This window comes from Phycodurus eques, chromosome 4, assembly GCF_024500275.1.
Source record: "Phycodurus eques isolate BA_2022a chromosome 4, UOR_Pequ_1.1, whole genome shotgun sequence".
Classification (NCBI taxonomy): Eukaryota; Metazoa; Chordata; class Actinopteri; order Syngnathiformes; family Syngnathidae; genus Phycodurus; species Phycodurus eques.
This window is the reverse complement of record NC_084528.1, coordinates 7,478,764-7,493,121: the sequence shown is the minus strand read 5'-3', so window position 1 is coordinate 7,493,121 and position 14,358 is coordinate 7,478,764. Positions and strand designations below refer to the sequence as shown.

The window sequence follows — 14,358 nt, the reverse complement described above, 5'->3', positions numbered from 1 at the left end:
AATAACTAACGGAGCACACAAGACATGAAAAACATGGAACAAAGGAAAACATGAAACAAAACCAAACACAACCCAAACCAAAAACATAGACCATGACATTGCGCCCCTAATGTTATGGGCAACGACTGTCTGCAAAGAAAACAAAGTACAGTACAGTAAAAAAAAAAAAAAAAAAAAAGGAAAATGAATATTATACTTAATATTGACATGCTTTGTAACTGCAGAATGGTAATCATTATAATGGTGATTACATTTTTTTTAAATGTCTTGATGACGATATTTTTTACACAGTATCTTTTTTTTTTTTTTTTTTTCAGTTCCACTCTGAAATATTCCTTGCTGCTTGTCATCCTATTGGTATCGGACCATAAATGAATTGTTGTGTTTTATTGTTTACATTGACCTTGATGAAACAATGAACAGAATACATTGGAGTCATAATGATATGCATGAGATTGTTTCATCATGTAGAACATTGCGAGCCTCTTCTCAGTGACAGTATGGCTCAAATTATTATTGTTTATGTTGTATGTAATGTGCATGTGCAGTCTAATACAGCCACAATGTCCAATTTGCCGATTTCACGAAATCTATCTGAGCTCCCAGACCTGACTGCTTTATGTGATGGACCTGAACAATAGGTATTATAGTTTTCACAAACCTGGGCAGATGAAAATTCATCCCTCATTATTCATGACATCAAACAAACAGAGCTGGGGCCCAGAGCGGGCTCATTTGCAGCTGAATGTGAGGAGGCTGTGGAGACAGTGGCCTGTTTAGCATGTGTATGTGTTGCAGAGGTGGTGGAGGGATGGAGGAGGAGTGGGTACCAGTGGGCCACAGCTGGTGTGTCACAGTCCTAGCCTTCTACCTGCTGCTATCACAACTGACACACTGAGGCCAAATCAGGGGCTAATCCCGTTGAAGTTGTGGTCCATCCATCAACTGCTTCTGTTCGTTTATCAATCTGAGCCTAACTTGTCAGCTTGTTTTCTCCAGCTGCCGATTCCTGCCCTTGTGCTTAGTAATCCTCCTTCCAAAAATTAAAAAATAAAGAACATTCAGGCACCTTAAAAACAATGTGAATTCTCTGACCTTTGAAGCAGAGCAGGGACAGTTCCAAAAGCAGTAAATGTTAGATGATGGATTGATTCACATGCACATGTCTACATCCACATGTCTACTGATGTCCTTCTCTTTGCCTCCCTCCAGTTAGTTGTGCATGCATGTCTACTTGCATCGCTTTGTCCTCACGGTCCCATTATCCCACATACGCAAGTATTTCATTCTCCCTGTGCAACTCTGGGAAACCAGCAGTGTGTTTACTCTACCTGGTTTACCTGCTCCAGGAGAACAGGCTGCCAGCAGTGACAACATCAGTCCCCATTTACCCTGTCAGGCGGCTTGTATGTTGTATGGATGTCATGTCATTTGTTCCATCTCTCTCAAGAATTGTCTGACCAGTTGTGCGAGACGACTCTACCTGTGTTTATGTCCAGAAATACCTGCAGCAGAGCAGTCACTCAGCATTATTGGCCTGGTAAAGAGATAGGCATCCAGTGCCTCTGTGTCAGAGATACTTCATCACAAAACTGCCCTGGAATAGCCACGTGTGTAACCTTGAAATGCATTCAGATGAGATTTAGTTTTTTGGAGAAAAAAAAATAATAATAATAATAAAAATGTTTACCCTTTATTGGAATCACTCTTAACACGTTTCTACTCTTAGGAGACTTAAACACATTCAAAAGTCTAATTTTGGTCATTTGTTTAGACCAGTGGGAACCAACCTTTCAAGCCTACGATCCCTTTTTCCACAGAATGTAAGCTGAGATCTACCACTACAATATCTTCCAAAAAAAACACACTTTCTACGGGTAACACTGTGTTGTTATTAATTCTGCACTTTTGACAGGACCAGTGCCTACAGTACATACACACAGAGATTATTAGTCAGACTCTAGACTGGAATCCCCATGGACCATGATGTTTGCGGATGACAATGTGATCTGCAGTGAAAGCAGGGAGTAGGTGGAGGAACAGCTGGAAAGGTGGAGGCATGCACCAGGCAAGGAGAAGAATGAAGATTAGTCGAAGTAAAACAGAATATATGTGGATAAATGAAAGGGGTGGAGGGGGGAGAGTGAGGCCACAGGGAGAAGAGATAACAAGGGTGGAGGACTTTAAATACTTGGGGTCAACCGTCCAGAGCAATGGTGAGTGTGGTCAGAAGTGAAGAAACGGGTCCAAGCAGGTTGGAATGGGTGGAGGAAGGTGGACTATTGCTATATTAGTCATTCAAACTGCTCTAAGTGCAAGATGACTCTGCATCTTTTTGAACAATTGTCAAAAAAAATAATAATAATTTGTACTGGCATTACCAGATAACTAGCAACCCTTTATTGCTCAGTGATTGTTTTTCTCAATGTCTTTATGTCTCAAAACTGTTCTGTGTCAATTGTTTGTCTGTTGTCGTACTAAAGTGGATCCAACTACCGGAGACAAATTCCTTGTGTGTTTTTTGCGTACTTGGCAAATAAAGATGATTCTGATTGTGATATTATAAGATAATATAATAATGCATAATAGGACCCGTTGGTGAACAAAATAATGAAAGAACCCATTTGTAAACGTAGAACCAAAAAATATTCTAACTAAAAAGTATGTTATTTCCATCCATCCATTTGCAAAACCACTTATCCTGGTTTGGCTCACAGGGCGCTGGAGCCTATCCCAGTTGACTTCAGACAAAAGGTGGACTACAACCTGTACTGGCCACCAGTTACAACCATTCCCACTGTCACTGAGTGGGAACTGAACCCACTGCCTGCACCAAAGTGAGGCAAGTGTACCACTACACCATCAGTGACGAAAGTAATTTTCTTTCTTTTTAAATTGAGCTTGTTTTTGTTTTTGTTTTTAACCGGTATCTACCGTGATGGGCATGGAAAGCTACCTGTCGATCGCAATCAACGTGGTGGTTACCCCTGGTTTAGACTATTTTGTTCCTTTTGGAGCTTAAATGTTCAAAGACTTGACAACAGTTATCAAGTAAACATTTTTATAAACAATATTATTGTCATGTAAATTCTGAAAACACTGATTTATAAAAACAGAATACTTGCACGGACATGTTAAATGTTACCGTAGACATGCGCAAGTACATCGCAAACGAAACAACATTGGCAGGCCATAGTGCTGTGAGTGAGTCGGTCTAATGGGGCATTGTTCAGGGAAAATATACAATACTGCAGTTTAGATGGTTCACATTTAGGTTGTGTTTATTCACAAAGTGACATCATCACCATATGGCTACAGAGGCATTTCACTGCTAATACCAAAAGCAAAAGTGGCAGATACCACAACTCGAAACAGGCGTCACAATAGTCGGAATTAGCTGCAAAAAAAAGCAGAAGCCCCCAGTAATGTTACAGATTTGTAAGGTGATTGACTTTACTGAGGTTCTGACTGTATTTATTCTTGGAAATATGCAGTTTCCAAACTGATTTCAAAATTTGAATGTAGCCGTACCTTCAATACCCACTCTCGCCTCTGCCCAAAGAAACGTCCCAAACTCACTAAACGTCGCGTTAACCTGACCACCTCAGAATGCACATCGATGGGTCCCGAACACGCCGACGACCTGCTGGAGGCTGGCCCAGAGGAGGGCACTTACGAAATGTTATCGGTTTGTTGTATTTTTTTTGTTTTAATTTACAATCAATAAAAATATAACAGAGGTGATCAACTTCCCTGATGTCCCAGTAAGAAGGTTGATGTACACGGTGGTTTACAAGCCCAGCCATCGGCAGCCATTGCTTAGGACACCACCGTTATATACTGTGTATTGACCCTTGATTTGAACTGAAGCGCTTTCCAATTCCTTCTTTTTTTAATTTTGTTGCTAACATGATTTAACTAATCTGTCCAAGAAACTTGAATAGTCTCCTTTGCGACAGTCTCCGGTGTCTCCCCGCGAGACTCCATTTACGACAGCTTGAATGCATGGTAAATGGGAGCGCAAAAGAAATAACTGACATCTCTTTGGGCAAGCCTTCTGTCGCTACAGTCAATGATTAGCTCATCTTGTCACGCCAGGCCCAGTTGTAAAATGATGATTAAAATTAAATTAGAGGCATTAGATGGGGCTATGAGGTTGATTTTTTTAAAAGATCATTTTCATAATATTCTACTGTCAGGTCATAACGTGATATAATATATTACATATATATAACATATATGACAGTTTATTTTAATTATTTATTTTAACTGCATATTTCCCCTTTAAGTTAAGATGTTAATTTGCTACGGCAAAGGGTAGGGTCCGTATTTGTTCTCCAGTACTGGTGGTGAGAATTTGAAGTTGTGGTGTTGTAGTGAAATAATTTTTTAAAAATGCCAATTTTTTCATGGACACTTAGGAAAAACAGTCTCCCATCTGGGCTGAAACCTGGATCTCCTTCAATCTTAAATCTGCCCCCGGTACACTGTGTAAGTATGTTGAGTGTGTCTGTGACATTTCTGTCCACAAGGCAGGTCTGAATGCTTTTATATAGCTACAAAGGGCTAACCTTTGCAGGTCATATACAAATAATGGAACTGAATAACCACAGCCCTGACCTCCCTCATTGTTCCTTCTGTCCCTGATGAGCACATAATACAGTATGTGCACAACACTGAAGCTTTACTTCAATGATTGAAGTTGCTGTGTTCCTGCACAAATACGTACATGATTGTTCAACCAGCTGACTGTGATGAAAATCAGTAAAGGAAATATCTTGGAGTACAACAAATGTTTACAATGTGGTTTTGATCTTTTGGAGCAGGTTAGTGCTAACAAACGGTTAACCAGAGTCACTTTGCTCAAGGACATCTTATAGAACATAATAGAATGAATCATAGCCAGGGAACATGTCAGACTTGGCCTGCCATTAAAGTCTGGCATTGGATTGAATTTACACTGATAAATTGACTGGTAAATCGGAGGCCTACAAGGGAAGTGCTTGTGTGAGAGATCAAAGAGTTCATGTTGATGCGACGCTATTTGGGTGCAGTCCAAACTAATGTGTGTGTGCGTGTGTGTGTGGAGGAGGGGCACAGTAAACACCTCTGAGAATTGAGTAAAAATGTACTGTAATAGCAGAAAAATTAATGCAAGGGAAGGAGGGACCATCCCCTACTTTCTGAAGAGCGTTCCCTAACAATCAGTAGTTCTTTCAAATTGACTAATAATTTGAATACATATTTTGGGTGAGTCACTGATGTTGTAGTGGTTCACTGGTCTGACTTGCCTCCAGACACCATGGGTTCAATTCCTGCTCAGTGATGGTGTGAATGCGATTATGAAAATTTTTTAGTCTCTGTTTTTTTCTTTAATTGATTTGCAACCGGCGGCACGGTGGACGACTGGTTGGAGCGTCAGCCTCACAGTTCTGAGGTGCGGGGTTCAATCCCCGTCCCCGCCTGTGTGGAGTTTGCATGTTCTCCCCGTGCCTGCGTGGGTTTTCTCCGGGCACTCCGGTTTCCTCCCACATCCCAAAACCATGCATTAATTGGAGGCTCTAAATTGCCCTTAGGTGTGACTGTGAGTGCGAATGGTTGTTTGTTTGTTTGTGCCCTGCGATTGGCTGGCAACCAGTTCAGGGTGTACCCCGCCTCCTGCCCGATGATAGCTGGGATGGGCTCCGGCACGCCCGCGACCCTAGTGAGGAGAAGCGGCTCAGAAAATGGATGGATGGATTATTATATATTCCTTGCACACATGGAGAAGTTAAGGCATGGCATACCAGAAGTCCACTCACAGTATTGAGGTCACCAATATAAAGTAAAAAAAAATAAATTAATAAATAAATTAAAGAATTAATTGTATTGCCTGGAACTGCAATTTTCTTCCAGCTTGATCCAAATATTGGAACCAAGCGGTGAGCGTAAGTTTAGGTAGCACCTCACAAAGGGTGGAATCATTTGTAAGAATAATTGCAGTAACATATTTGCTGAAATGCGGTTTTATACATTCTCTTCAGTCGTGTTTACCAGAAAAATATATATATAATTCCTCGGAAAGACTGGAAGTCAACTTACTCCTTTGAGAGCCAAGAGCATGCTTGAAATCCTCACCAATATTGTCATATTTTTCATTCCAAAAGCTCGGAATCAAAATGTTTTGGGGTTTTTTTTTCGACATGTTGACGAAGATGTGTAAAAATGCAGTTTTCCTTTGATTTCACTGCTTTGTTTGACATACAGTATTTCTTTGGTCTTGTCTGAAGGAGTTTAAGCTGTTTGGGGTCAGTAAATCTCCTCCACTCTCGCTCAAACATATTTCTATTTCGGGTTAGTTTAGATTCAGCTGCAATGAATAAGAAAACAACAGCATTATTTAGCTTTCTAAAATTAATAGCACTAGCTGGTTGTGCTACCTGCTACGCAAGCATTGTGGGATTTTTTTTTTCCTCCGTTTTTTAAATCATACTCAAGCTCAGGCAGGCAATGATGCCAATGTCACTGCGCCTTTTTCATAACATCACCGTCATTTATCATAACTCTGTATCCTTGTCAGACTTACATCACTTTACATCACATCATACATGCCCTCATGGTTGAGATAAGGCAGGAGAAACTCCTTCTTTGCCCCAATGTGAGATGGTTCACAGTGTGTGGATTTGGTATGATTTGTGGAAGTTAGACATCCAGAGTCACAAAGGAACATCACTGTATAGCCTAGAGCAGATTCAAAAGATGCAGGTTTGAGGGTTTTGTAATTGCACCACTATTGGCAACAGCTTTGACTGATCTAATACAGAACTATTATTCCATATGCTAAACTGACATAAATATAAATATAAGATCTTAATCTGTTCCTCATGTTATTATAAGAGTTTAGATTTATGGTAAATGACCAGTATTTATGGCATTCTTCAAGTTAAATCTGAAATGCAAATAAATCAATGTTGATCATGTTTTTGTCAAATTCCAAAAGGTATGAAATAAAATAATTAAACAAGCCTACTTTCCCAATCAGTCCAATCATTGTGGACATAATACATTTTTAAAAAGCAAAAAAAAAGTAACTCTCTCTCTCGTCTGTTGCTTTTGCATGTCTCATGTTAGTACCATGGGGATGCTGGAATGGAGACCACCTGTCGATTGTCTTGGAAATTAAACAAAATGGTTTTAGAATGCACATGAAGCTCAAACCTTTACATCTTTTAAGAATGCTGTGCACCGCGCTGACAAGCGCATGTACAGCAACATTGCAAGATGTTGTCTTTATGCGTAAGGCGAAAACAAAGATGGCAAGACAGCCGATTATAAATGGCAAATATGACTGAACTGAGGTCCAACACTTAAACATTAAAATTGTGGCTTAAACTGTATATTTTATTATTACTTGTTGTGTTATATTCACAATCAGTAATGGAAAGCATAAAAGAAAATGCTGATCTCTCTCTCTCCCACTCTCTCTCTCTCTCTCTCCCTCTCTCTCTCTCTCTCTCTCTCTTTATATATATATATATATATATATATATATATATATATACATATATATATATATATATATATATATATATATATATATATATAGTATTATTATTATTATTATCAGTCTGCGATTGGCTGGCAACCAGTTCAGGGTATACCCCCCCCCCCCCCCTCCTGCCCGATGAGAGCTGGGATAGGCTCCAGCACGCCCGCGAGCCGAGTGAGGAGAAGCAGCTCCGAAAATGGTGGGATTATTATCAGTTTGTTTAAACTGTCGAAAATCCATCACAGCAAAGCAAATTTAGAGCAAATGATGGGTGATATATATATATGAGAAAGCCCAGAATTCATTTTTCAAGTCTGCAAATTCTTAATTGCTCATTGAAAAACATATAATTATTTTTTTCGGATTTATTTAAAAAAAGAAAAAAAAAACACAACCACATTTTGGACAAAGGTAAAATATTGTCATCATTGACAATATGGCTTATAAACAGACGCGTACATCGTTTTAATGTGAATTATCATACTTTACACATCTTTACATAGCTCAATACATTTTTTTTCTCTCAGAAATAATTCCATAAATAATCACATGCTGTTTGCTTCTTTAAGAACAGCGTGCCTCGGCAAGAAAGTGCAAATTTAAATAGTGTATAATGAGTGAGGCGCAAGAAGCTGAGTCTTACATGAAGTAAGGAAAATAGGTTGAATTTTCATCATAATAACCCGGCAGCGGTTTGGTTAAAATGAAATGTTTTCCTTAAAGTGCAGATGGGATCGTTGTCAGGTATTGTCAAGTGGGACTTTGGGGATTTGTAGGCCTATATGTTCATTTTACACGTCAGTGAAAATAAATAAACAAATTTGGCATTTTCTCCAGTTTTGCGCCAGCGTATGTTGGAATGTAGTTAGTGTTCATACTGTAAAAGAAAAAAAAAAAAAAAAAAAAAAAGCAGGCCATTTGTGAAGCAAGAAATATATATACTAGGGAGAAAAACAGATCTGTTTTTATCACTGAAAAAAAAAAAGTAAGACAAACCGAAGTCGTGCAATTTAGGAAGCCGACAGAGTGTGTCCAATATTGAAACAACCTTGGCCTTTTGCATTACAGCACGTTTTTAATTCGATCTGGTATCATCAAACGTCACTTGTTTATTGTACAGTCTTTATATGATATATTATTCCGGGGGATGTGTGTGTGTGTGGGGGGGGGGGCTCCCTGTGTCAACACAAAAAAAATCGCAAGTGAACTGGCTGGCATGGTGCAAAGGGTTCTAAATAAAATGTTGTTGGGGGCGTCAGGATTCAAAGGCAGATGTACCCATAGCGATGTCGTTCAGTCGTGATTCTTGCTGGATTCGGGCTCACTTTGGTCGTCGGTGAAGCAGACGTCCACGTCGCTGTCGTTGTCGCTCTTCAGCTCGGCGTCCCCGAACAGGCCCGCCTTGTCGTCCAGCTTCTTGACGCTCTGGCCCGGGTGTCTGGACTTGACGTGCCTCTCCAGATCCCTCCTCCGGACCAGAACCTTGCCGCAGAAGTCGCACCTGTAGGGCGTGTTGCCCTCCGCGTGGAGCCGAATGTGCTTGTTCAAGTTGCTGGGGTCCCCGAAGGGCCTGAAGCACACTTTGCACTTCAGCGGCTTGTAGCCCGTGTGAGTCCTCATGTGGATTTTCAGGCCGTATTTCCTGGAGTAGAGCTTCCCGCAGTACAGGCACAGGTGTCCCTTTTTGGGTTTGCCTGCAGAGCCGGCGTTGCTGGTGCTTCCCGCGGGCAAGGGGTCCAGTCTGCCGCGGCCCTTCTCGGTGGCGATTTCGGACAGCTGTTGCGTGTGCATGGCGATCTCCCGGTCAATGTTGGCCATGGTGCCCATGTCTTGGTTTAGGGAGGGCGCGCCGAAGTAGGGCATGGACTCCGGGTACTTGAGGAGATTGCTGAAGTGGAATTTAAGAGGGTAATAGGGCGAACTGTACAGAAGTTCCCCGTTGTAGACCGTGAAGGGCATCAGGGGGATGTTACAGTCTGCGCCGTCGAAGTTGGGCAGAGAAAACCTTTCAAAGTGGAGTCCCGGGTGCACGTGAGCGTAGCGGGACGGGGAGAGCCCGGCGTGCACTCGACTCTCGACCTGCTTGAAAGCCGACGTCTCCTCCGTGTGCGGCAGCAGAGGAAAGCTTCGGATGGCGTTGGCGCATGCGGGCACCGTGCCGGGGGAATCGAGCATCCCCGGGGCGCACTTGGCCGCAGGATTGCCGCTCGCTTTCAGGAGTTTGCCGAATCCCAACGCGCCCATCTTGGAGCTGGCGTCCTCTCTGTGCGCGTCGCCGACCGGGATCTTCGCCACGCCGGTGGGCTTGAATGCGGAGCGCACACCCGGGTGGAAGCCCATGGAGGTCAGCGCGGAGGGCGCTGCGCCGAGGCCGAGCGTGTGTCCTTGGTTGCGGGATGAAGTCACGCTCATGTCGAGGGCTCGGTCTTGCTCCTCGGAGCTGCTTTTCTTCACCGCTCCGGCCTTGCCCAGGAAAGGCGAGCACAGTGGCCGCCTGCTGGAGTCGGACATAGACGAGATGTTCTGAGAGCTTCTTGGCGAAGAAGACATGTTGGGGATGTCTCCGGACTTCGGAGACCTGCTGAAGGCCTCCGTGCCTCTGGCTTGCTCGCTGCCGACGAACCCGCGCCCATTGCTCAGGCCGCAGTGGAAGTGGACGTGGGCTTTGAGGGTGTTGGGGTATTTAAAGATGCGCCAGCAGTACCAACAGATGTAACGCTCCTCACCTGCACGAGAGACAGCCAAACCGAATGTCAACAAAACGTCACTAAATGTCACAAGCCGCCGCATGAGATGAGAGATACACTTGCACATATAAGACTCACGTATGCAAAATGTCAGCGAAGAAGTCAGAGAATCTGTGCTGGGCACGCTACATACAGTCACACTCCTCATAAATGAGTTTATAAACAAATCAACAACCATTCATTCATTTATGCGTGTGATATGTTCATATTATATACTGTGCAAATTTACAAATTCAACTCAACATCTGAAATACTATAATAATAATAATAATAATAATAACAATAATAAAGTGATTCGTTTACTTTAGGATGTGGTTGCCGTTCATTTAGAATTGCATTGCAGGAGTGATTCGAATATTTTGCTCATCTTTTTTTAAACTGCCCGACAAGTTCAAAATAGCACAAATAACTCTCAATACGCTGCAGTCTTCTACGACATTAAAATTGACATATATACGATAATAAACATCATGGCGGCTTAATAACAGTCTGACAGTGTTATCTTCGATGGATCAATATTATCCGTTTGAATGTCACTCTCCACTTTGGTGCCAGAAAAAAACAAATGATGGAACCAAGAAATATATATTCCGTTCCATAGCATAATTGTTACTTGAGGACAATTTCCTTTGAAATGAACTTTGAACAATTCTATAGAGTCGATGGGATCCGGTTGAGGGAAGAGCAAAGGGCGAGTCATCTTTTTAATGACTCCCAGGCGAGCATTCAGAGGCTGATATAGATGTAATGATTTTGTAATCCTCACCCGGGCCCATTGTTAACGGAGCCCATGAAAAGAGCAAACGCCCAGCCCAATCTGGCGATGCATTGAAGAGCTCTGCTTTTTCCCCTCTCTGGGCTCCTTCCCGTGGAAGTGACTGACGGCAGCTGTGGCTTGAAATCGCAAGTCTGCAGAAACAATGACGCCGGCCCATCTGTTGACGCCTCATAATGGGAGCCAGCGTATGTCCAGGAGCGAAAACGCAGTGTGCTGGGCCCGACAATCAGGGCAATATACACCCCACATAAAAGTTAGCATTCATTAGCTCACAATACCTTAACGCACCCACCTAATTTACCGTGAAGCGCTCGTTTTGGGGAGTTTATTTGCTTTTGAATAAATGAATATTAATAGTACAGTGACATTCGTTAACCCCCAACTGAATCGACAAACTCCTGTTTTCAGGGCTGCAGAGACTTGCCACTTTGTGTTTGTAATAATAATAATCATAATAATTATTAGGATGATGATGATGATTATTATTATTCCAAACGTTCAAGCGCGGTAATTGGTGTGATTGTTTAATCGTAGCTTTGATACAGCGTTGATCCACCTTGTGTATTTTTCTGGCACTCTGGCTGTAAAAAAAAAAAAAAAAAAAAAAAAGAGAGATCAAACTATAATACTTTGTCTATTCAAGGAATGAATTGCAAATGTGTGTTCCGATATTCCGTTAAGATTGCAGGAATTTGGACGAGCAGGGAGAAGGAAGAGGATTTATTATAGTGCTCATTAAAACATTTATTTGTTTTTTTATATATATTGCTTTAAGATTGATTTCATTAGGGGGTAGGAGCAGAGTCCCCCGAAATCTGTTTTGTTTCCGTAGAGGTTATGACAAGTCAATATTTTAGAAAGGCCGCCTGAAGAAAATGACAATTATATCATTGGTTCCCATTACCGCGAGATTCAAGAGGCAATGAATAATATTGGCAGCCTTTAACAGCGCAAGATCATGTCGATGAGACTTTGCGAACAGACTTGTGACGAGAATTTGTTTCTCTCAGTTATAAATTGTCCTTTTATGACACATTCCAAACTTGGGTTCGAAATTCCGCAGGAGTTTTGCTTACCTTTCTCGTCGTGCGTGGGGGTGGCCGTCGTGGGCACGTCGTACCACTGGGCCAAAGCGTTCGAGTACCAAACACTGAGTTCTTCCCCTGCAGGAATTTCTCTTACCGCTCGGTAAAATATCTTCCAGAAAACGAAAAAGAAAATGGAGCAGGAGTAGAGAAAGTTTATTGGAACATCTTCAAATAACAGATTCATGTTCATGATCTGGAAAACACTTGTGTACCTGTCCGCCAGGTAGGTCAGATACAGCCTCGAGATTTTGTTCTTGACCGTTTCTAGCGGCTCGGATGAATCCGATCCAGTCTGACACGGGACAGCCAGACTCGTCCACAAATTCTTCCCGCACCAAGCGGATCTGATAATGACAAGAAATATATATATATATATATGTTTTTGTATACTTTTAAATTTGTTTCGATTCGTATCAATCTCATAACTGATAAGCGTGTGTTATGTGGCACCTGGAGGTAGTGCGCTCACGCTTTGACCAAAACGAGCCTTAATGCGTCTTTATCCGCTCTGCTGATAATTCACTAAAGTGAATGACACGCCGGCCTAATTGAGTTGATATGGGAAACGAATTTGAGGAGTGTCAGAGCGTTTTTAAACTGTTCAAGGACATTAAAGATTCAAGCGTGACATTTGACACGGAGATTGCACCTGATGAACGCCCTAAGCCCGGGGCCACGCATTTAGATGCATCAATCACCACCACTGACAGCCTCAACAATAACTGGGTGAGCCTCGGGATGGACAAATTGTTCACTTTCGCTTCTCTGTAAATAAGATGTTTTATTGTTATTATTTATTCAGACGATTTGATTCAACAGAGATTTGTTTTGGTTTTGGTTTTTTTGAATGAAGTGCGCTTTAAAAAAAAGAAAACAATTAAAAACACCGAAATTGCTATGCAAACTGACCGCTCTCCACCCCCCAAAAAATAGGAAGACATTTGTCGACGTTCTAATAGTTAATCGCCGTATCTATAATTTTTCATCGCCGCGAGCCTCAGTGACATCTTGCTGTGGCCAGATTCCATTGAAATTAAACAACTCATCGGGATAAACAGGCCCGCCAGGCAGGCAGAGGGCATGGAAGCCGCACACAGCAGGCCGGCTCGCCCATTAGAACGGTTAAGTAGACGCCCAGACTGACAAGTTGCCCACTTATTGGGCTCGATTATTCCCAGTCTGACAGGCCAAACTGATTAATAAGAGAGATTGATTTTGACAGTGTTGCGAGAGAGAGAGAGAGAGAGAGAGAGAGAGAAAAAACACAAAAACAAAAGAACAAATCCACTTCCGCAGAATTTTAATAATAAACGAGAAAATATAGGTACATGCACATATTTGTCGAATGCGTGATCATTTGGAAACTGATTTGTCAACAATATTTTTCCAAGTTTATTGTCTTTTCTTTCTGGTGCAATGCCAATGCAAGCAATGTAATTTAAAATATGTGCATGATTTCTAAAAGTTACAAATAAGCTAAAAAAAAAAAGAGCGAGAGTGAGTGAGAGAGAGAGAGAGAGAGAGAGAGAGAAAGAATAGGCTGAAAAGTGAGTCCAGTTTTAAGATTACCTTTTTCTTGGGCCCAACTTCTTTGCGGTCTGACAGGTACTTCCCCAATTTAAAGACGCCAGGTACCGGACCTATCCGGAGCCCAGCCGGGATTCCACAGTCTGAAAGCACACTGACGGTGGCGGACGCCCGGGTGGCTTGCATGGCGTGGGGTGAGATCAGAACCATGAAGGCTGATGGAAGCCGAGTGTGAGAGAGCGCAGGCAAGAGGGTTCAAGGAGGAAGAAGAGCGCAGGAGGAGGACCGTGCAAAGTGACGCGGTGGCGTTATGCAGCCCGCTTTTCTAGTGATGGGTGCAGGCAAGGTAACCCCCTCCACCTCCCACCATCCGACCATTCATCCACCCCCTCCCCATGCGGTCCGGGATGCGAGTGTGGCTCAGATGGGAGGAGAGTGGTCCTGAGTTCGCGGTGCGATGCGGTGCGTGTGAGTGTGAGTGAGTGTGAGAGAGCCGAGCAATTCCAGCAGCTGTGAGGACAGTGGAAGACGCAGCGGCCTGCGTGGTCACATGGAGACTTTCCCTCACCCCGCCGCATAATGAATCGCTCCAAACTGGTCAAGAGACACAAAGGGCCAGGCGACCTTCCCGTCCCCAAAATCCAATTTGTCAAGGGCAGAGAAAAGAGGGTGCATAATCAAAGGTCCAGA

At 42.6% G+C, this 14,358-nt stretch overlaps 1 protein-coding gene across 1 annotated transcript; it reads right to left on the bottom strand.

Moving 5' to 3' along the window:
* Nucleotides 1-7,947: 7,947 nt before the first annotated feature.
* Nucleotides 7,948-14,024, bottom strand: prdm13 (PR domain containing 13). Its single transcript, XM_061675521.1, has 4 exons — nucleotides 13,711-14,024; nucleotides 12,354-12,485; nucleotides 12,130-12,250; nucleotides 7,948-10,254 (listed from the first exon to the last, which is right to left on the bottom strand). The coding sequence occupies exons 1-4, from the start codon at nucleotides 13,876-13,878 to the stop codon at nucleotides 8,822-8,824; spliced, it is 1,854 nt and encodes a 617-aa protein (XP_061531505.1). The 5' UTR covers nucleotides 13,879-14,024; the 3' UTR covers nucleotides 7,948-8,821.
* Nucleotides 14,025-14,358: the final 334 nt, after the last annotated feature.

What these genes read in the sequence shown, in the direction of transcription:
- prdm13 (XM_061675521.1), bottom strand. Translation starts at nt 13,878, where the DNA reads ATGGTTCTGATCTCACCCCACGCCATGCAAGCCACCCGGGCGTCCGCC. An exon ending in AAGTTGGGCCCAAGAAAAAG is followed by an intron (nt 12,486 to 13,710) that starts GTAATCTTAAAA and finishes TGTCATTATCAG; the next exon opens with ATCCGCTTGGTGCGGGAAGA. An exon ending in CCCCACGCACGACGAGAAAG is followed by an intron (nt 10,255 to 12,129) that starts GTAAGCAAAACT and finishes TCTCTCGTGCAG; the next exon opens with GTGAGGAGCGTTACATCTGT.